General features: G+C 46.4%; 1 protein-coding gene across 2 annotated transcripts in view; it reads left to right on the forward strand.

Annotated features, from left to right (window-relative positions):
• foxp4 (forkhead box P4) overlaps positions 1–22,946 on the forward strand; it is a 112,769-nt gene that overhangs the window by 84,054 nt on the left and 5,769 nt on the right. For both annotated transcript variants that reach the window (XM_079482786.1, XM_079482785.1), the window contains 7 exons: positions 4,386–4,473; positions 7,237–7,320; positions 9,093–9,294; positions 9,416–9,492; positions 9,767–9,868; positions 14,743–14,864; positions 15,823–15,889. In XM_079482786.1, the coding sequence (XP_079338912.1) occupies positions 4,386–4,473; positions 7,237–7,320; positions 9,093–9,294; positions 9,416–9,492; positions 9,767–9,868; positions 14,743–14,864; positions 15,823–15,889 (742 nt within the window). The remainder of the gene's footprint in view (positions 1–4,385; positions 4,474–7,236; positions 7,321–9,092; positions 9,295–9,415; positions 9,493–9,766; positions 9,869–14,742; positions 14,865–15,822; positions 15,890–22,946) is intronic.

Below are 22,946 nucleotides of genomic sequence, written 5' to 3' on the forward strand. Positions count from 1 at the left end.
GTGGGACTGTATTTGTGTATGAAAAAGGAGGCTAATCGTGATGGACAGGTATTTTAGCCAGAGAACACTGTTGTAGTAAACTAGACTGCCCTCTATAGTTTTGCATGCAGATTCACAGTATGTCATACAATAACAGTCTGTGTGAATCCCCCCAAAATATTTTTTGTACACATTTCATATGACTAGAGACTTTTACGTCTGTGTATTTTTATTCTTTTTATTGTAAAGCTGTAATCCAACTTTGCATAATACACAATGTATTATTGTTATTATTATTACTATTGCTAATATAATATAATAATATATATATAAGGAATCTATTGCCTCTCTATCGACATCTCTGATGTAATAGTATTATTATTATTATTATAAAAATGGTTGACTGCCAATTGATGTTTCAAACAGAGATTACAGCTTTAAGTTAAAAAAATTTGAACATTGTTCAAAAACCCAGAAATTCTGCTGTACATTTGTCACTGGGCTTTTCCCCAAAGGTTTTGCTTAATACTTTTGTACAGGAAACTAGTTCACACATTCCTTGTGAGTAACCATAGCGACACACATCCTGTTCTCTTCCTGTTGACCTGTCCAGTGCTGAACAGCCAGAATGTGTGTGTGTATCTGTTCAGGTAGCTGTCAGAGGCCGATTAGCTCCCCGCTCCCATCATTCCCTCTCTTCATCCCTCAGCGCACCACTGCTGGGTCAAGCAAATTGTTTTCACGCTTCGTTAGTGGTTTACTTAATTAGCTCATTTACAATTAGAAGCCTTTGTTTCTTGGATACAAGCAAAGACATCAAAAAGAGGCTCCCTCCCCTCCGCCATCTCCACTCTCCCTTTTCCCCAGCCTTCTTTCTTCTCGCCATCACTTCTTTTGCACGTGTTTGCCAGTTCGGGGTCTTTGGGGATGCTAGTGGGGTGAAAGGAGATAAAGAGAGGAAGAGATCAGACAGGGAAGGCGATGTAAACAGTCCCATTGTCTCTGTGTGTTAAAATAATGAGACTTCACAGTGGAAAGTCCTGACATGTTGGGCTGTCACAGGGTTGCGAGACACACTGTTGCTGCTGACGCCAACCCAGCGGGCTCGGAACTTGCAAGACGTTTGCTCTGTTCCAAACCCTAGTGAGATGCCTGCGAAGGCTGCATTTTCAAGCATCATAGACCCTTTTTAAATGAAGGCAACTTAATTATGCCATTTTGCCTCATAGGAATCCCAGAATGCATTGCAGCAAGCTCAGTTTAAAAATGTAAAATGCTAGATGGGGTACTGACGCATTCCATTTATTATGAAAAGATTTGTATGTTGTGTTTTTCTGTTAATGCGTGACAGTCACATCTTAGTTTTTTTATTTCCTGGAGGGAGATGCTCAGCCCTTGGATCATCTACTGATCCAGGGTTGCTCTTCCTCAGGGGGACCGTTGTATTGACAGGCCGGAAAGATGTGTATGTAAATTTCCTCCGGTCGTCCCTGGCGACGGGGGCGAGGAGCATGCTCAGTGCGCGCGGGCGGGAGCGGGAAGCGCATATGATGGCCGCTGACACACACATCAAAGAGCCGGAGAGTCTGGGAAAGTTTTAAGAGTAAAGCTGTTGTTTGGTTGCGCGGTGTCTCGTTTCACATAGCCTCAGGGCAAGCGGAGAATGGAGGAAGGGGGGTATAAGATAAGAAGCGTTCGGGTTGGGGAGGGGGAGATGACAGATATTGCTGCCAGTATCGTGCACAGTGGCCTAGTCAGAACACTTTAGTCATCACCGCACTGCAGACAAGACGAGATGGTCCACTCGCCCTGTTCGCTCTCTCTCTCTCCTGTACTTTTCTATAGGCACATCTGGCCGCATGCCACATAGCCCAGCAGGACTGAAACGGCAGCTATTCACAAAGTTGTGCACCCCACCTCCTGCATGTTTAATAATCATTTTTGATAAACGCTGAAATATGAAGAAAATATTTATTTCGTCTGGGCAAAATGTGGCCACTTACATTCTTCCTTGCATGTCTTTATCTTTCTTTTTTTGCAGTGTAAGAAAGATAAAACAGTCATTCAATCTTCATCTTCCACCCTCCCTCGCCCTGAGTTCTTTAATGATGTTCAGTTTTCTCTGGCATGCCAGGACGACATGTGTTAGAATACTCAAGTCCTTTGTCAGTGCCCATTTTTTTTTTTTGCCGACCATTGAAAATGCTCCTCAAATCCCGGTCGGGGTGCGGGGAGTAAACACTGCCTCATTGTCGGGTCTCTCGGAAAAACGCTGCTACTGTTTATTATGAACTATAAAACTTGTGGTCTGTTCCTTTATTCAGAAAGAGAGAGAGAGAGAGAGAGAGAGAAAGGTGGGGGGTGTAGGGACAGATGAGATCATGTTTTTGTTATTATCATCATGTGCTTGCGGGGAAAATGGATCTGGATTAGGCAAACGGTGACATCATTGTTTTTGTTTAATTTCTCATGGAGAGCGAGCATGCACCCCTCTTTTGCTTCAGTCACCTGGTGGGTGTCGTGAAAACGAAGAGAGTCCAGGAGGTGTTCTGTCTCTTGTTCACTCCTGTGTTGCTCTTCTGCAGTGTGGGGGACTTAACCCAGCGTTCAGCCCATGCCGGTGAGGACAGTCTTAAAACACGCAAGAATTCCCTGATTGATAAGCTTGTAAGATGAGATGGACTGAAGATATTTGTGTGCTAATTTTGTGTAGATCAGTGCAGGATTGATGGAAAGGAGAATGATGTATTTTACATTTTAAGCCTGGATCTCCCGTTAATATAAAATAATCCTCAATCCACCTGACCTCAGGAACTATTTGCTTAGAGGCTTTAAGCTGTAGGGAGTTCAGCTGTTCCCAGGAAGTGAGCATTGTGGCCCAAACACGTTAAATTTACAATGCTCTTCTCATGGATTCTTTAAGGCGCTCCCATAACCCCTGACCTCTGAGTCATTACACCCCACCAGGTGTGTGGTTTGAAGAGCGGGAGGGGTTCCTTCCGCACCTGGAGGGAATGACATCATCACTTAGATACTTTACAACATCATCGTTTGGTTACAAAATTGTTTATTTTAGGGATAATGCACAGTCAGAAAAGCCCCAACTGGCTGATCCAGGTCTTGTACCACCCTGAAGGGGTTTATTTTGTGCAATTATAACCAGCTGACTGTACATTATCCCACTTTAAACATGACTACATGGCAGATGTATAAATAAACGAACAGTAACAAAACTAAGTATTAACACAAATATTCAGCCTTTGAATACACAAATATTCTGTTCTGTCATTGGCTCCTTACTTTGGTTGTTTGGTTTCTTTGGTTTCGCTTCCTTGTTGATTCTAATCCTTGCATCGCCAGATTTGTTTTTTGTTTTGGGGAGTTACAGACAGCTTCAAAAAACAAAACATGACTTGAATAACTGAAGGCCGAACTCGCCCATTTGAAGCAGTGCTTCGTGAGTAAAACAAATGATGTCATATCCAGGTGTTTTTTTTTCAACTCCCACTCAGGGTTCATGGCCTGCAGCACTTAGCTCTTCTACAAAAAACAAAACCGTTTCCAAAATAATATCCCACTCCAGCTGCGTTTCAACCGAATAACAGAGACATTAGAACATTTGTAGTGAGCTAATATATTTAGAGATGTTCAGTGCTGAAGTCATTTTCTTTTCTACTCGTTCATTCACTGTTGGTAAACAACATAAAACTGTTATTCAAGAATGTGGACTGAATTATTTCATTATGAAGCTCTCTCAATTTCCAAACACAAAACTGTCACATTTCTATGACGAAATTCTCAAAACCTCTCTTTTCACGTCTAATATTGTTTTACATTTTCTTGCGAGAGGAAATTGAGTTGATACGCCTAGTGAAGTGTTCTTCGGGTGGAAATACACTATTGTCAGGGACTTCCTCCGAAAGAGTCATTGTGGTACCCAGAGGATCCCATTAAATGTTTCTCTTCTGAAATGGAAAAATAAACAACTAGCCGCGGTCGCATTTTGATGTAGTTGTTTGTTTATGTGAGGTCATGCTTGGCCAGGATGCTGCAACTGGATCTATGCTGCCTCAGTGACCTCAGTATTTGTGTATGTATGCGCGTGTTGTCAGGATGTGATGGTCTGGGCATGTAGTGCAAACACGTTAGCACACGCGGCACAAACTGCTGCTGTCTCCTAAGCAATCCCAAAAGGCTAAGCTGGAGCCGTAGCGGGTGTTTGTGTGTGTCAGCTACATGGTTGGTGGCAGATGGTCCAAATATGCTTATAGGTCTCCCTCTGGGAGTTTAGATGGGGTCACCTAGGCATGGTTTATTTGCAAGTATATTGATTTCGTTAACGCTGCGCGTTAGGATACGCTGACCTCCCGCCGCACGTTTGCATTATTTAAATTTCTCTCTTCCAGGCACCTGAACAGTGAGCACGCCCTGGACGATCGCAGCACAGCCCAGTGCAGGGTCCAGATGCAGGTCGTTCAACAGCTGGAGATACAGGTGAGATACGCAGGCAGACGCAAAATCAACATTTCTGGAGAAAACGCGCAAATTCAACGATTCTCCAAAAGCAACTTTTCAACAAGGAGGCCACCTGACTGCCTTAAAATAAAATTCAGAATGTTTTTTGTTTATTTAACAACACACCTTCATGCTTGAAATGGTGTTCACTATAGTCTTTGGGTGTGGCTCAAAAGTAGGCACTATAAGTTCACCCCGTAGGGTGCCTTCTGTGTCCCAATATTTCATAGGTCAACTGCTTGAATACGTTTTCACAATATAGTGATTCACATCAAAGGGAACTCAATAGTGGAATAGTATTCTTGAACTCTCCCATACTGTCTCGCACGCACACACAGCTGGCATGATTTTCTGCCCATTACATGTCACACGAGTTGATAGAGATCACTGGAGCTTGTAATAGAAGGAGTGATGTGGAATGTGGGTGCAGGAGAGGAGGCCAGAATATCTGCCTTTGATGGATCCCAATTAGAGAGTTTCCCAGCACCTCTCTCATCCCTCCCTCCGTGGGCTCTCGGCAGGCGCTGCAGGAGACCTGTCGCGTGTGCGCATGCAGTGTCATCTCTAATGAATGATCTGATAAGGAGAAGGATGGACATGGGAGGTGCAAGAGACCTCCTCTGCCCACTGACACCTTCTTTGCCCCAGATTTATACTCCCAATAATGGTTTTTGTGCAAATTGCAGCCATTTTCTAATTGGTTTAGACCTGTGCGATTTGAACACTGGTCTAGCTGGTGATCATCGATGATGGTGTTTTTAACAAGACTAATCGTTTAGACTTTTTTGCAAGAAATTTTAGGCAATTTTAGAGATTTAGAGAAGATGTGCAAGATCAGTGTTGCTGTAAATGGTTTGGACTCTGTGCTATGTTTAGGACCGTGTTTTTGTCAATGCGGGTAATTTGTTTGGACACTGAGGCTGCCAGAAGAGCGTCTAGTGACAGTTAGGATTGGCAGACACTGACAGGTCAGCGCTCGGGCACATTTGGTCAGACACACAGTAAGCAACTGTAAGCTATGGGGAAAGTTGTCTCAGAGAGCTACATGCACCCTTCAGAAACATTTGCTGAACTAAAGCGCAGGTCAAGGAACTTCACCATGCTCACAGCGGTAAAATTCCTGTAAATCAACAATCTTTAAAAAAGCCATGTCTCCCGGACGGGCACTTCAGACCCTCCAGCTTTACGTGGCACAACAACTTCCCATCATCAGGCCATTAGAGAGATCTTGTAATTGGTGGGCTTTACATTCCATCGACCACCCTTCAATGTTCTTCTCTCAATCCCAAAAATAACCCCCTCACAACAACGCTCTTTCCTCAAAAACACAACCCTGCCAGGCACACCGGGAAGCTGTGCTCGCCGTGGCCAGCGATGAGCGTTTAAACACGTGTCCAGATCGATGCAGGGGAGATGAAAACTGACAAGAGAGTCAGCCCACGTCCAAGCGTATTTCCTTTCTTCTCTGTCTCCCTCATCTACTTCAGTCCTGTCGCCTACTCTACAATACCCCCTCCCCCTGCACCAGCTAGCCCACCCTGGTGCCAACCAAGACCGACCAGTGCCACCCTTCGCCAACCTGCTGTCTTTCCCAATAAACCAGCTCAGTCTTTCCAGTGATTTTATATCCCTGTTGACCAGCATGGGACAGCCCCCTCATTAAACACACACATATCAGCTAATGGCTGAGTAAACATCCCAGATCTGACCAGACTTCAGCAATGCTGGGCACAGCTGCAAAACATAAACACGACATGAGAGTTTAGACTTGAGGTTCATTTTTATAGCTTAGTTTTAATTAAGAACCTAAGACCTATTCCTAGAAAAAGTAAAGACAAGCATTTCTATAATGTTTGCTGATCACTTTTGGTAAAAATGCATTGTTTGACGTATTAAACACGTGTCAATTGGCAAAAGCTACTGTAAAATAAAATACTATAGATTTGCTTCTTTAGAAAAAGAAAAGGCATTTTAATTGTTTATTATTTTTATTATTAAATTATTTTAATTAGATTTCTATTTCAATTGTTTATATTGTATAATATTATATTGTATTAATTCACTTACTGCATTTTCACTTCAGTCTCGGAGGTACAATTAAAAGCAAAGGAGCTTTCTTTCTCCATGTGAGAAATGCCTCTAAAGTGGCACTAAAAGTGTATGGAGGCAGTCTTAAAAGATTCAGCGAGCTGCCTCTAAACCCAACAAACCCCCCACACCAGTCGCTTCAACACTTCCTCTAAATGGCAGTTATGAAAGTCAAACAGGGACGAGTGTGGTTGCAGGGCAAGCTAACTCAGAAAGAGATGCTGCAGGATGGATGGAGAGAGAGAGAGTGAGATGTTTTCTCCCAGAGGTATCAAGAGCTGTGAAACGGCACGTCAACATCCCTGCAAGCTGACTCACTTAACAGGCAGAATGCAAAATTATCCTCTGAAGAGAAAGAGTAGAATCACTGCCTCAGCAGTGCCCGCTTACTGTAAACTGAATATACAGTCATGACATTTCCAGCTTTAGTGAGTAATATATAAAATATATAGTTCTTGGAAAGGAAAGAAAATAATAACTATAAGTGGTACTAAATAATCTCAAATGAAATACTTTGTGTGCGTTGTGATGAAAACCTGCATCTTGTATCTTAGAAATGAAACGAAACAACAGAAACAGATTACAGAAACTGACTTAAATCTTACTTGTCACTTTTGGTCTAATGTGTGCCTTTGTGCTTTGTATGTTATCTAGCTGTCCAAAGAGAGCGAGCGTCTGCAGGCTATGATGGCCCACCTGCACATGCGTCCATCAGAGCCAAAGCCTTTTCACCAACCTGTAAGTGCATAAACTTGAACCTTTGTGGATAACCTACCTACTTTGGAACTGTGTATCTCTATAAGAGTGAATCCTTTTTAAGCTTTTGAGTGTTTAATTTTTACACAGCTATTCCAAAAAAGCAGTTCAGTTTGATGTGTGTAAAGGAAGGAATAGCGCACTCTGTTGGAGCCTGAAGGTATTGCTCCCTGTGCGTACGCGAGTGTGTGTTCTTGGATCATGTTCCTGGAGAGCAACCAAACACTTTAGTCTCTTTGCAACCAGCTACCTGTCAGTGAGACTTATCCTGATCCTTAATCTTCACAAAAGTAATGAATCATTTATTCAAACAGGCTTTTAAAACACCTTCAACTGAAGTGTAACGCTGAGAATAGACTCTTAAAAACACAAATCGAGTCCTCTTTGTAATTACCACAGCCGGCTTGTTTTACTACCAGCTTTAGAAGAGATTAAGAGCGCCTGTGTGCGCAAGTATAAGTGCATCTGAATGCGCTCGCCTTTATATCATTGTATAAATGACGGGACGCATTCAGAGAAGGAAACCCTATTCCATATCCTTCCAGACGTCAGAATGCTTTTCCCCTCGAGCTTCCAGCCGCCTTTGCAATTATTAGGAATGTAATGAATATTTCATGCTGAGATTGATGAGTCGTCTTATAAAAATACGAAGATGTTGAAATTAATTGTCAATTAGAAGTGGCGTGTCTTAATTCGAGGGGATATAAATGAAGGCGGGGGGTGAAAGTAGGACGCGTCTCCTGTTTGGAGACAATTTCTCTGCTATAAGACAGTAATGGGAAACAGGACGGAGGCCGAGCGACCCAGCCACAACAGAGAGAGAGAGAGAATGACAAAATGATAATTGTGAGTGTGATCAAGAGAAAGCATTAGCATAAAGTGTTAAGGGTTAGCATTTGGGCGGAGCTTAGCGAAAGCTCAAACCCTTGTGTGGCATTGACCGCTATTAAGATCGTTGGATGTTTGGCACAGCAAACTGGCACGGCTCCAGCGTTAATTAAGTACCTGTTAAACCATCTTGCTCCCCTAATTACTGGAGATGGGCCAGGTTGGCTACTGTGGCACTGAGAAAAAAGACAAAAGGGGCCGGTGCTGTTTAATTCGCCATATTAGCTTCAACCCCGCTACGCCCACCCTTTCTTTCTCCTGTTCGCACGTGCGCGTGATGGTTTTAATTATAACAAAACAAGCAGCCCTGAAAAAGACTCCCAGAGCGATTGAGAAAACTGTTTCCTAACGCTCCGTGCCCACCGAAGCTAATTGGGCAGAGCAGGTCTACAAAGAGGGTGGGTAACCACAACCGATATTTGTTGCCAGATTGTGCTTTTCCACCCTCTTAACATGTATCATTTTGTTGCGCTGCTTTTGCAGGGCTTTAATTGTAGACGGTGTGCCACAGAGGAGCTTGACAAATAAGATTGTTTGAATTTCACCGGCTGAGCAGCATCAACTCATAATAGAGTCGCTGTGCCAGCAGCTTTTGGCATGGATGTGCCGGCATGCATCACAGGATGTGTTCCTCACAGTGGGAGACCAATGACAATTTGACAATGATTATATTTCCTGCCGTGTAATTGCAATGAAAACAATGGGAGAGAATCAAGGCTACACAGAGATTTGAGTAATTGCTTTAATTGTTTACTGTATTTATTGACATTAGATCTGCGACAGGCCGCCATACGTTCTAGATTTAAATTGTGATGTAAAATGTTTTTGAGAATTAAGTTTAATTATTTTTATTTCGTCTCGTTCAGCTGAACCTGGCCTCTAGCATGTCGATGTCCAAAAGAGAAAGTGAGGGGTTTCCCGAGGGCTTGCCTCACCCGCCCACCTCCGCTGCCACCCCCATCACCCCCATGAGGCAGGGCCCCTCCGTCATCAGCTCCTCCAGCCTGCATGGAGTCGGACCCATCCGTCGCCGCAACTCCGACAAGTTCTGCACCCCCATTGCATCAGGTAAGTGTCCCCCCTGAACACTTTTACATGAATGCACTTGGCGTCTTATTTTGTCTACACTGTACATCAATTTCTACAATATTGTGCACTATAGTAATACGCTTGTCTCTGGCCATTACAGAACTCGCACAGAATTGTGAATTCTACAAAAACGCTGATGTCAGGCCTCCATTCACCTATGCTTCCCTCATACGACACGTGAGTGAACCTGTGTGTGTGTGTGATGTACAGATCCGGGCCATGTTTTTAGTACTCTAGTGCACTAGAGCTGAGTTCAAAGGTGTCTGCTGGTAACTGAGGATTTATGTGCATCTCGTAGCTCAATGTCAGTCATACCGAAACGATCCATAATGCATGGCTTTGCCGTCTGGAAATGGTCCATCAGCTAATGTTGCGCTAATAACAGCCATTTGAATCACCTCTTGACACTCGCTCACACTTTTTCTTCCGCTTTGTTCACTTTATTCACCAGGCCATTCTGGAAGCCCCTGACCGACAGCTGACTCTGAACGAGATTTACAATTGGTTTACACGAATGTTCGCCTATTTCAGGAGAAACACAGCAACATGGAAGGTAACGTCCCATCACATTCATTGACATTTGCTTTGTACCACTGATGATCTAGAATCACATTTAGTGCATCAATTTATTGGTGGATTTATCTTATTGTAGCCTACTAGTTCCATGTCCAGTAGCATCGAACAGGCCTTTATAAGAAGAATGCAACAAAAAATAGCCAAATGACAGAATGCTGTGCTGTTAGAAAGTGTGTGTGATAAAACTCTTTCAGAGAAGTTGCATTGTTAAGCAGTCTGCAGCGGTCACTGTGTACCGAACATTATATAATATTGTTTAGAAGAGCTTACACTTGCCTCCTGGCAATGATGCTGGAGTGCTCCTTTTTTATCCGAGATAAAAACAGAACAACAGACCCGGCCATTGTTCAGCGCTACCCAAACAACAATAAATCCTGCCTGTGTGCCAAGGGGTACAACGGGTACAAGAGAGATACGGCTTTCTGTAGCGCTCCAGTAACAGTGAGGTTATTAACGATGCCTGACTTTACCCAGACAGCCGAGTTACAACCCGGCCGTTCCGGATCTGTTTTTCTTTTCGGTACAAACTGTTCCTCTTTTTTTTGTGTCCTGATATGCTCTCGTCATTATTGTAATTGTGCGAGCACATTGTTGTGTTGTGAAAGCACTCAAATGTGGCGCCATTTGGTTGACTCTTGATTGTTCGATGGAAATGACGGAAGCAGCATTAACTCTCAGAGCTTCTGAGGTCAAGCCTTTTAACTATAAGCTTTTACATCATTTAATTTAAAATATATTAAATATGATTTACCCCTTTTATTAATATTAATAGTGGCCATAACAGTGATTCACGTTAATGCTTAAAGCAATGCAATCGGTAGTGCTGGTAGTCCTGGTTGGAATTGTTGGAATACCAAGACATCCAGGCAGCCCTTGCATAGCCCGCTTGTGCTGTGTGTGTGTGTATGTATACAACCTCACACACAATTGCTCTGTATCGCTGAGTTATCAGTCCCTGGGCACGTAGCATAGTAATGCAGTGACTGTTATCAGCCCGTTTAATTTGGAATGGTTGATCAACGTGCACCCCGCTGGTCCAGAGCCAGATTTATATCAGCTTTGCATCTCCTGACCACCTCCAGCATGCCTCGCTCCACCAGTCTTCCGCAGGAGACCAGCTCTCCCCCTGGGCAAAGTAGCTGGCTTTCCCGACCCCTGTGAAACAGCTGCTGTTATTTCTGCGTGGAAACTCAACCTTTGATGTCCAAACGGATACTTAAATACATGCCGCTCAGAAGCGATGAAAGACATCTACTTGTGTACACCTGTTGCGTTTACATACTATATTATGATTTCTGTCATTTGCATATTACAAAACAGTCTGTTTTTCTTTTTTAGGAATTTTAGCATAAAAACTTTTTTACAAACCATTGTTAACCATGATCTTAAATCTAAAGAACAGTTCATCTAAAAATATAAATCCGTCTGCATTTACTCAACCTCAAGTTGGTCCAAATCTGTATTCATTTCTTTGTTCTGATGAACACAGAGAAAGATATTTGAAAGAATGCTCATAATCAAACAGTTCTTGTAATAGAACTTCAGAAAGAAATTCATACAGATTTGAGGGTGATTAAATTAAGACAGATTAATCTGTCCTTTTAAAACGATTAATTCAAGTTAAAAGAAGTATTAATCAAAACTCAAAAATATAATTTATAAATTTTTTGTTGTTACAACACACAATTTTATATAAAATTTTATATAAGCAATGTTTGTTGAAATTTTCTTTTGATCGTAGTGGTGGCTTTTTATTAAATGAAGGAAGAGAACATCATAACCATTTATCAGTATTTGAACTTTTTCTCTAAACTTGCATTAATGATTTATGTCAGCCATCACCCTGTTCTTTCAGTTCGGAGTAAATACTACATCCTTATGGTGAGGTGCTATGTGGAGCGGTCATTAAAGGCTCGGGTCAACCATGTAACCTTCCATTTACCGGCCCATCTCCCCATCACCCTGCTCAGCCATTAGCCTAGCCCTCAGAAAGATGTGCTAAAACATGCACCTCCTGTCCTCTCCTTCCCCCGCTGGACCAGTAGCTTGACAAGTCGCCGTCGGGCCAGGGAGGAAATGGACGCCAGGCAGCGTAGCTGGCTTCCTGTCAATCAGCCCCTTCATTAACCATTCGCGTGGCCTACAGCCTTCAGCCCGGGCTGAGGAGGTGCTGCCCCACATTCAGCCAACACTGGCCCAGGGCTCATTTGTGTGCCTGGGCCTCTGGAGGAGAAGAGAGGGAGAAAGTGAAGACTGTGAGATAGAACAGCAGGCTAATAGCCTTGAACCGCAGTGGCACCCAGGAACAGTTAGTGAGCTTCAGTTCAGGGGAGACGCAAGTGGCAGGAATATCTTTAACAACTCATTTCGCTTTTATGAAATTTAACAATTAATGGATTCGTCTGCTTCTCCTTCTCCACCGGAGCCTGATCTATTTTTTCCCCTCCACCTTCTCTGGCCATCCCTCTTCTTTTTTAATAACTCCACATATTCACTCGTCTTTCCCTCTTGCCAGTCATTTGGCCCCGGTATTAAATATAGAAATGGAGATGCATGTTCTCTGGCGCTCTTAATGGCCATCTATATTTCATGAAAAGTCAAGTCCAGAAAGCAGAGGAAGTCATTGATCAGTTCGAGGGTCGGCTCTTATTCGCGAGATGGACAGTAGCCGGGAAAGCAAATCACTTCCCATTTTTACATTCAAGTGTCTTTTAGCACACGCTTGTAAAGGTTTTTTTCTCTTACAGAGATGTTACGGTGTGTAGCATCTGTCAGCGATTTGTGCAATCCAGTAATTTCCCTCTGCGCTTTTTGAAATCCGCAGTAGTTTAATTAATGACCGTGTATTTAAAGTTGAAGATGTTTTTAACTCACTCTTTTCTCTGGGCCTTGTTCTTGTATTACATGAGCATTAAAGGCTGATTTTTGTTCTGGTGCTGTCTTCCTCAGCAGAGGATTAATTCCGTTTTTTGGCAGGAAGCGGTTCTTTTTACCGATGCATGGTACAGTAGATTTAGTATTTAGCTTTGTTTATTGTAAGCGCTGTTGTCTGGTTTCTGTATTGGAAAAATGATCATTTTAATCTGTATTTTTGTTTTATTTTTAAGGTAAAATTTTGTTTTTACATTTATGCTTTTGGGTATCATCCAAAGCTATACATTTTCTAAATATCTTTGTTCCCTGGGATTTGAACCCATGGCCGCTGTGTTAATGCACCAGTTATGCTACAGAAATATCAACCAAGAAAGCATAATTGTGCAAGATAGCAGTTGGGTCCAAAGACTATATCACTGCTGCCCTTCTGAAACCTTGTGATTATTTTTTTGTCATTGACATAAATCAATATTAGTTTTTTATGTTTGTCAATGGGTTTAGCAAATATCTAACCCAAAAGGTATTAAAAAGATCTTGTCAACTTTGACAACACAGTATTTATTGATTTAAAAAGTACAGTGTTTTTCCCATTTCCTGAAAAACTGAATTTGGCCGTCCAAGGTTTCGTCCAAGGACAACAGCAATATCTTGAATTGCGTTAATTATTTTGAGCACATGGGCAAAATCAACCCTTCCACCCATCATACTGTAGAAATCACTTTTCTTGATCCAGTCAGATCTTGAAGGCACTTTTTTTACATCATGTTCAATGATCACATGACAGAGTTTAAAGAGGTTGTGAACGCCATTTCATGTTAAACTGTACAGTAGGCTACATACATCCACTTCAGCTGTTCATTTCTCAGCATATTAATATGCAGACAGAAAGAGGGATCGCTTGGGCTGATGAGACTGTAAAATGGTGGCAGCGGTGTCATCACTCTCTGTGTGTGGACGACGCCACCCAAGGATACGCGACCCGTCTGACAATCTTTCTAATATCGCAACGCAACCCAACCTTCTCTAGAGCACCCGCTCCCTCCAGTCACACACGCACGCACACAGCTAGGAAGGCATTTTGTTTATGTCTACCAAGGCTGACCTCCTTTAAATTGCTGCTAATGTTTTAACCGGGAGAATTAGTCTTTCATCACGGATGGGAATGCAAATAAAATCGGTGAGGTGGCAGGCTGAAATTGGGGTCATACTCATTTGCAAAACTAAGCATCATGGCTCCTGCATGGGGAAATTTATTCAAAGGAGGGAGGCCTCGCCTGATTATGGCACTTGTAATTATGGTTAGGAGTGATTCTAGAATCAGCAGTCCCTCCCTCATGGATTGGAAAAAAAGAGCGCGTCTGAAAAAATACACAGGATTTAATTATACACGAATTAAAATTGGTAATGAAATTGGGCATGAACAAACTACAAATAGCAGATGAAAAGGAAGGGGCCTCCCTTGGGGGTGTTATTCTAGATAGTGGCTGATTAGTAAAATTTAAAATAAAAAAAGCAAGGGGTGGGTTTGCCGGTTTTGGCGTCGTGGGGGAAGGGGGTGTTGTAAGGCGCATCGTTTTATTTTTCGCGTTCAAAGATTTTTTTTTTAACTCCCACTGTTATGATGGTGTGGCACCACATTGTCACTTCTCCTCGGTAGAATGTGCACTTAATTGCTTGTGTGTGCGTGAGATGGTACGTGCGTGTGGTGGGGAGGGGTTGGCGAGTTTTAGATGGAGAGATACACGCTCGGTCGACACGTCCCTATCTGAGCCATACGATCTTTTGTGCTCATCATCATGTGCGCTCTTTTAATTAGAAAGCAGGTATACGATTTATGCTGTTATTAAAGGCTGTTTATATCAGGCTTTGCTATAATTGCATTTGCCGCGATGACAGCAAAGCGGTCCCGATTCTTCTGGAGATACAGCATGGCGACAGGCCTGAACTGACTTGCTCTCTGTCTCTTTTCTTACCCAGAATGCTGTGCGCCATAACCTGAGTCTGCACAAGTGCTTTGTGCGAGTGGAGAACGTCAAAGGTGCTGTCTGGACCGTGGACGAAGTGGAATACCAAAAGAGGAGACCACCAAAGATGACCGGGTAGGTGGAATCGTGCGGTGTGCTCCCCTGACCTTTCCATCCTTTATTTGGAGAAGCGAACATTTTTTATTACTCTCTATTGTGTAAATTCTTTTGACTTTCTCCCATTGATAAAAAATGTAAAAAATAAATGGTGATGAAGGCCGTGTTCTGCATACAATAAAAGGGAATGGGCATCGGTGCAGTCATATTCAAAAATGACTAGAAACATCATAAAAGCACCACGAAACTAGTCCAGATGATAGTTCTGTGTGAGCAAAAGGCCAACATTTCGTTATTCAAGAATCCCTGCCGAGACCTTCTGATCTTTCTCAAAACATAAGCCAATATTTAACTACCCAAATTCAAACTTCATTTAAAATAACCTGTGTAACATCGGATTAAAAAGGCGCTCTTCCATCCGAGAACTATTTATTTAGTCAAAATTCCCAAAACAGGCTTTATTCCTTCAGCTAAACCATAAGCTGTAGGTCTGGTCTGTAAGTGGGGCTATAATAGTTATTGGCATGTATGATTACCCTAATGGGCTTCCCATCATTACCTTATTACTGACTCTCCAGTCAAACTCACAAAGGTCTCTTTTGTACCTCGTCTGCTTGTATTTGGCGGTCTGTGTATGTGTGGGTTTGTGCTTGTGTTTTTTTTCCCTCTGTGTCTACACTGTTTAGGGTACATTGTGAGCAGATGCACAGCAGAAAAGCGTGCCTGCTTGCATTTGTACAAACAGATGTAACATGCCGTCTTAAGCTTTGCCAGAGAGACGACAGCAAATTACCCTGCACTACATATCCCATGTAGCACACAAACAGGAGAAAACAGTAGTGTGTGCGCGTTTTGCCCAATATGCAGTGTCAGAATGCGTTTGCTGTTCTCGGTTGTTCGTATATTTCTGTGCTTTGTTTAACACACACTTAAGATTTGCACTTATTTGACCTCTGTTTTTCTTTCCTCTTTTTAGAAGTCCCACACTCGTGAAGAATATGATCTCTGGGCTGGGATTCGGCTCCCTGAATGCAAGTTATCAGGTGAGTTTGTGTGTTTTCAGTACATCAGAATAACACACCTACCTGTTGGGGTGTCTCAATGTACCAGTTTTGACAATAATTGTGCTAATAAATAGCACGATTATCGATATTGTTCATCATATTGATATGACAATATTTTAAGTAATTAAGCACCCGTTCATAATTTGTCTCTAAGAAAACAAAATTGTTACAAACTTTCTCTCGGCTTCCATATGATGTTTAATTAACAAAGTTCGGGAGGAGCCGTAGCATATAATCAGCCGGCTGGTCCACAATCAGCAATCACTGCACATACACAATTAGCCATAGCGAGCTCGCTCATAAATAGAGAATCCATCTTACCTGCTCGATCTCCTAAGATTAAGCATCAACGCGATGTCTGAGACCCACGTCATCGACGACAACCTGTTAGCGCTGCCGAGCGCTCATCAATCCAGCTCAGGATCGGATATAGCGAGCGATTCTCCGGATTCATCACGAGGCCGCCCGCTCCGCCGTTCTACACCTCGGAAGGCTAAGCCCAGAGGTGGCACATCGTCTCCTGGCTCTAAGAGACGTCCACCTGCTTCCCCGGCTTCTTCCTACACTTCCGCTCACAACGCGATCCCCGCCATACAGAAATGGACCGTCCAGGGCTTACGACTAGCTCTGTCCAACGCGGACGTCCACTTCCACAGGCGGATGACCAAGGCGGAGCTTTACGGCCTCTACGCCTCTTCCCTGGCGGACACCGCCTCACCGAAGGGCGCTACGGGGGGTTCCGCCACCAAGCCGGGCACGGCTCGCGGTTCTCCGTATTCCCGACCCGGGCAATCCACCTCCGCAGCTAGTCGCGGCCGCCCGCGGGGAAGCCGGAACAGCAGGGCTTCCGCGAGCGCAGGTATCGCCACGGACCCACCGGTCCCTCTCGCCGTTGGCCAGCTTCGGCCACCTGCAAACACCCCGCCAGCAGTAGCGGGCCGCCCTCAAAGCATTGGCTCACCAGCACCTGGAGCTCCGGTGCTTTACCACCCATTTCCTGCCCCTGGCTCTTGGCCCACGGCGCCTGCGTCGACCTCTAGCGCGAGGCTGCCTCAGCTAGCGATGCAGGCGCCGGGTCCTAGCCATTTCCCAACCCCCTCGGTAGCCGCCGCTAGCGCGAGGCTGCCTCAGCTAGCGATGCAGGCGCCGGGTCCTAGCCATTTCCCAGCCACCCTGGTAGCCGCTGCTAGCGCGAGCATGACTCCGCTAGCCGCTCAGGCGGCCGCCATTCCCCCCCTTCTCTCTCTTCCACAGGCTCGATCGAGCTTCTCATTGGCCTCGGCGACAGCTATGCCAGCGCCAATCAACGCACCAGCCCTGGAACCGCCTCCTGTTTCGGGGAACATAAGAGCACAGATCTTGACAGGTGCGGACACAGACCTTTATTTTCTCCTCTCACCATTATCACCCCCGTCAACCGAGCGGCAGATCACTTACGGTGATCTATCACTCACATTTAAAAATCAGTCACCCAACCACACCCGCACACTGTCTTTCCCCGAATTTACCGTTGCTTTTTCCCGTTACACTGACGTGATCTGCACTGCGTTCCCTCATAGGAGACGCGAGCTGGGCGATTACCTCGCCATCGTGGCAGAGCTCGCTCTCTCCTACGGGGGCGCGCATTTTTACACTTACCACAAACTTTTTTCCGCCAAATGTGCCATTCGCGTGGCTCAGTGGAACCAGTGCCCCTACTGGGGCGCACTGGACACTGAGCTGCATAACAGGGTTTTCTTAGGCGTTCGCAATATTTCCTGCGCGGTATGTCGCTCAGTAGCGCATTCTACTATCGACTGTCCCCTAGTCACCCCCTCTCTTCCCTCACGCCCAGTTACGCCTCCCAAATCCACTTCCTCTGTTCCGCGCCTGCCAAACCGCCCAGCAAACCAAGCTCACGGGCAACCCAGCAGTTTGGAAGCATGCAGGAGTTTCAATTCTGGCAGATGTTCCAGGCAGCGTTGTCGCTACCTGCACGTGTGCCTTTTCTGCAGCGGTGCACACGCTCGCATCGTATGCCCGATGTCCCAAATGCAGAATAAAAATCTAAAAAATTACCTCTCGACTCCCGTGAACGTTTCTTGTTTGTCTTTCGAGTTGTCTTCGCACCCCGACATTCAGTTCACGGACTACCTTCTGACCGGTCTCTCGAACGGCTTCGACCCCGGCGTTATCAGTCTTCCATCACGCAGCTTAATTTGCCCCAACCTTCAGTCCGCGCTTTCCGAACCAGAGTCAGTCGATCTCCTTATTAAAAAGGAGATTGACGCAAAATTCATTATCGGCCCTTTCGAAGCTCCCCCGTTTTCCGTATTTCGCATCAGCCCCATCGGCGTAGCAACGCGTAAATTCTCTGGCAAAAAGCGCCTCATTTTCGATCTCTCGTCACCGCACGGCTCGGCCTTTCCAAGCATCAACAGCCTCATTCCAATTGAGGAATTTTCGCTGCACTATCACAACATCGATCAAGCCATTACTTTAATAAAACATGCAGGTCGTGGAGCTTGGCTAGCCAAAGTCGACATTACATCCGCATTTAAAGTCATGCCCATCCACCCAGACTTCTGGCACCTTTTCGGCATTCAATGGCGCAATAAATTTTACTTTTCTGTCCGCCTCACTTTCGGCTGCAGAAGCAGCCCCAAAATCTTCGACATGTTGTCAGAGGCAATTTGCTGGATTCTCTCTAACAATTATGCAATTCCCTACCTAATCCACCTACTAGACGATTTTTTAATCATCTCGTCTCCCGACTCGTTTCCAGCTGCGCATCTAGCAAAAGTCCAACAGGTTTTTGAAAAACTCGGCGTCCCCCTTGCCCCAGACAAAACTTCAGGACCGAGCACTTCCATCGAATTTCTCGGAATAAAATTAGACTCTCTTCAATTCCAGGCTTCACTGCCAAAAGAGAAAATCGACAGAACAATCGTCATCGCTTCCTCGCTGTTAGCTAATCCCCGCTGCTCCAAACGCGAGCTCCTGTCCGTTCTCGGCCATCTGAATTTCGCGATGAGAATAATCCCGCAAGGTCGCCCGTTCGTCTCACACCTCCTCTCTCTCGCGTCCTCCGCGCACGCTTTAGAGGACATGTTATCCATATCCAGCCCCTGCCTTGACGAGCTGAGCTTATGGATACAATTTCTCAAGCAATGGAACGGCTTGTCATTTTTCTACAGTGACATGTCCTCCTCCCCCGTCGATATTCACCTTTTCACTGACGCCGCCCCTTCTGTAGGTTTCGGAGGCTTTTACCAAGGTCGTTGGTTTGCATCCTCTTGGCCCCCCCAGCTATTAGAGATTCCGCAGGCCTTAGCATCCTCTGCACTTTTCGAGCTGTATCCACTGGTCGTCGCAGCATCCCTATGGGGGAAAGAGTGGTCGGCTTCCAGTATTACCGTACATTGCGATAACGAGGCCACGGTTCATTGCATTAACAAAGGCCGCTCTCACTCCCCCGCTTTAATGCCGTTCCTCAGACGCCTCATCTGGATCTCAGCCTGTGACCAGTTCATTCTAACTGCCAAACACATTCCCGGAGCAAAAAATCAGATTGCTGATGCCCTTTCTCGTTTCGCTTTCCAGAAATTCAGGCAGCTGGCGCCCGAAGCAGACCCCTTGCCAACACCGATACCTCCCTATTCGGAGCTGATATTCCCGTAAACCACCCACTAAAAACCCTCCTCGATGCATCTCGAAACTCCATCATCCAAGCCGTCTCCCTTAGGACCCTCCAATCTTATCTCACCGCATGGAAAAGCTTCAAGGCGTTTCACCACGCGTTCAACATTCCCTTTCCCTCATTTTCCGTAATCTCCATCACCTCCTTCATCTCCTTCCTAAACTTGTCAAAAAACCTCCAAGCAAGCTCAATTAAAGGTTACATGAGTGGGGTCCAGTTCTTCCACAAGCTCATATTCAACTCTCCATCCGCAGCAATAGCCAGCTCCCAAACATCTATGCTCATCAAGGGCATTCAAAGAACCCAGCCTGCTCGCCCAGACGCCAGGCAACCTATAACCCTGGATATACTGACCAGATGCATTTCCACCCTCCGTAAAGGATATCACTCCAAGCACGTCGATCGCACGCTCGACTCCATGTTTAGCCTAGCCTTTTTCGGCTTTCTAAGATGTTCTGAAATTTCCACCACGTCCATCTTCAACCCCGTAATACATCCAACGTTATCCGACCTATCAGTACTCGATTCAGAGACGATCTCATTCTTAATTAAACAAAGCAAGACGGACCAAACCAGGAGGGGACATTTCATCTACATCTTCAACCTCCAGTCACCGATTCAGCCTTATCAGACCCTTCTAGCCTACCTTCACTTCAGGAAATCTCAGACCAAAACCACATCAGACCCTCTCTTCGTGGATGAATCTAACCGCCCAGCCACACGCTTCTGGTTCCAAAAACACCTCAAAGCCGTATTGCTCTTGTCTGGCATTCCCGCAGACCACTTTTCCGGCCACTCCTTCCGCATAGGCGCAGCAACTACAGCCGCCCAAAAAGGCCTATCGCAGTCTCAAATCCAAGCACTAGGGCGCTGGACGTCGGAAGCTTTTAAGAGCTACATCAGGTCAGATCTCTCAATCATCAGGGAAGCCCATCGAACCCTCATTTCCCGAATCATCTAAGAATCCATCCTTCACCCACATGGGCTCGAACCTCCACTATTCAGCCTTCATCTCCCTAGCGGGAGATCTCACTGTCACTGCAACCGCCTCAGCAATCACCAGGGATTCAGACCCAGCCTGCAGGGGCCATCGCCCAAGTCACAGGCTGTGCCACAGCAGACTCTTCAGCAGAAGCCTCCATCCAAGACGTCGAAGCCAGCGTCGCCGCAGCGATCGCCTCCGCAGAGGCCAGTGCTTCCATCCAAGTCATCGAAGCCAGCGTCGCCGCAGCGATCTCCTCCGCAGAGGCCAGTGCTTCCGTCTAAGATGTCGAAGCCAGCGTCGCCGCAGCGATCGCCTCCGCAGAGGCCAGTGCTTCCATCTAAGACGTCGAAGCCTGCGTCACCGCAGCGATCGCCTCCGCAGAGGCCAGTGCTTCCATCCAAGTCATCGAAGCCAGCGTCGCCGCAGCGATCGCCTCCGCAGAGGCCAGTGCTTCCATCCAAGTCATCGAAGCCAGCGTCGCCGCAGCGATCTCCTCCGCAGAGGCCAGTGCTTCCGTCTAAGATGTCGAAGCCAGCGTCGCCGCAGCGATCGCCTCCGCAGAGGCCAGTGCTTCCATCTAAGACGTCGAAGCCTGCGTCGCCGCAGCGATCGCCTCCGCAGAGGCCAGTGCTTCCATCCAAGTCATCGAAGCCAGCGTCGCCGCAGCGATCGCCTCCGCAGAGGCCAGTGCTTCCATCCAAGTCATCGAAGCCAGCGTCGCCGCAGCGATCGCCTCCGCAGAGGCCAGTGCTTCCATCCAAGTCATCGAAGCCAGCGTCGCCGCAGCGATCGCCTCCGCAAGAGGCCAGTGCTTCCATCCAAATCATCGAAGCCAGCGTCGCCGCAGCGATCGCCTCCGCAGAGGCCAGTGCTTCCATCCAAGTCATCGAAGCCAGCGTCGCCGCAGCGATCGCCTCCGCAGAGGCCAGTGCTTCCATCCAAGTCATCGAAGCCAGCGTCGCCGCAGCGATCGCCTCCGCAGAGGCCAGTGCTTCCATCCAAGTCATCGAAGCCAGCGTCGCCGCAGCGATCGCCTCCGCAGAGGCCAGTGCTTCCATCCAAGTCATCGAAGCCAGCGTCGCCGCAGCGATCTCCTCCACAGAGGCCAGTGCTTCCGTCTAAGATGTCGAAGCCAGCGTCGCCGCAGCGATCGCCTCCGCAGAGGCCAGTGCTTCCATCTAAGACGTCGAAGCCTGCGTCGCCGCAGCGATCGCCTCCGCAGAGGCCAGTGCTTCCATCCAAGTCATCAAAGCCAGCGTCGCCGCAGCGATCTCCTCCACAGAGGCCAGTGCTTCCGTCTAAGATGTCGAAGCCAGCGTCGCCGCAGCGATCGCCTCCGCAGAGGCCAGTGCTTCCATCTAAGACGTCGAAGCCTGCGTCGCCGCAGCGATCGCCTCCGCAGAGGCCAGTGCTTCCATCTCGTGTTCTGCCATCTACAACTTTCTAAGGATCAAGAACAACAGCAGCTCTCTCCCCAGCAGGAACCTCCATCAGGTGCTCTACTTCAGCTGGATCCCTCCTTCAGTAGCCCCCTCCCAGCATCAGTCCTCATCCAGGGACACCCACGAAGACAGCAGGCATCCTCTCTCCATATCAGTCTCAAACATCCTTGGAGGAACCCCTGCCCCAGTCTTGCCTCATCTCAAACCACACCTTCTAAGGAGTCACCATCCTCTTGTCCTTACCCGAACGCAGTCCACGCCTCCATACTGTCCAGCACCGCGTTTTGGGGGGGTATGCGTACTCCGGCGGCTGTCCAACTTCTTGCTTTATGGGGGGTGTGCTCTGGGCTCAAACCGGTTCCGAGCTCGGCGCACTCACCCTGACCAAGGTGTAGTGTTTCGGGTTCGGATAGATCTGGCGAGCTCGGAGCCCGCTTCCCGGACAGCACGCCAAATACGCATAACCTTCATAACCAAGCTCTTGCTTTATTATCCCTATCAACATCGCTGTTATCTGCGCAGGTGAACTCGTGAAATGATGTTTAATTAACAAAGTTCGGGAGGAGCCGTAGCATATAATCAGCCGGCTGGTCCACAATCAGCAATCACTGCACATACACAATTAGCCATAGCGAGCTCGCTCATAAATAGAGAATCCATCTTACCTGCTCGATCTCCTAAGATTAAGCATCCCTCCTCCACCCCGGCTTCTCTCCCAAACTCACTTTTCTTTTGCAAGAGCCCCGGGGGGTGTGCTCTGGGCTCAAACCGGTTCCGAGCTCGGCGCACTCACCCTGACCAAGGTGTAGTGTTTCGGGTTCGGATAGATCTGGCGAGCTCGGAGCCCGCTTCCCGGACAGCACGCCAAATACGCATAACCTTCATAACCAAGCTCTTGCTTTATTATCCCTATCAACATCGCTGTTATCT

Source organism: Barbatula barbatula, assembly GCF_947034865.1.
Source record: "Barbatula barbatula genome assembly, chromosome: 20".
Lineage (NCBI taxonomy): Eukaryota > Metazoa > Chordata > Actinopteri > Cypriniformes > Nemacheilidae > Barbatula > Barbatula barbatula.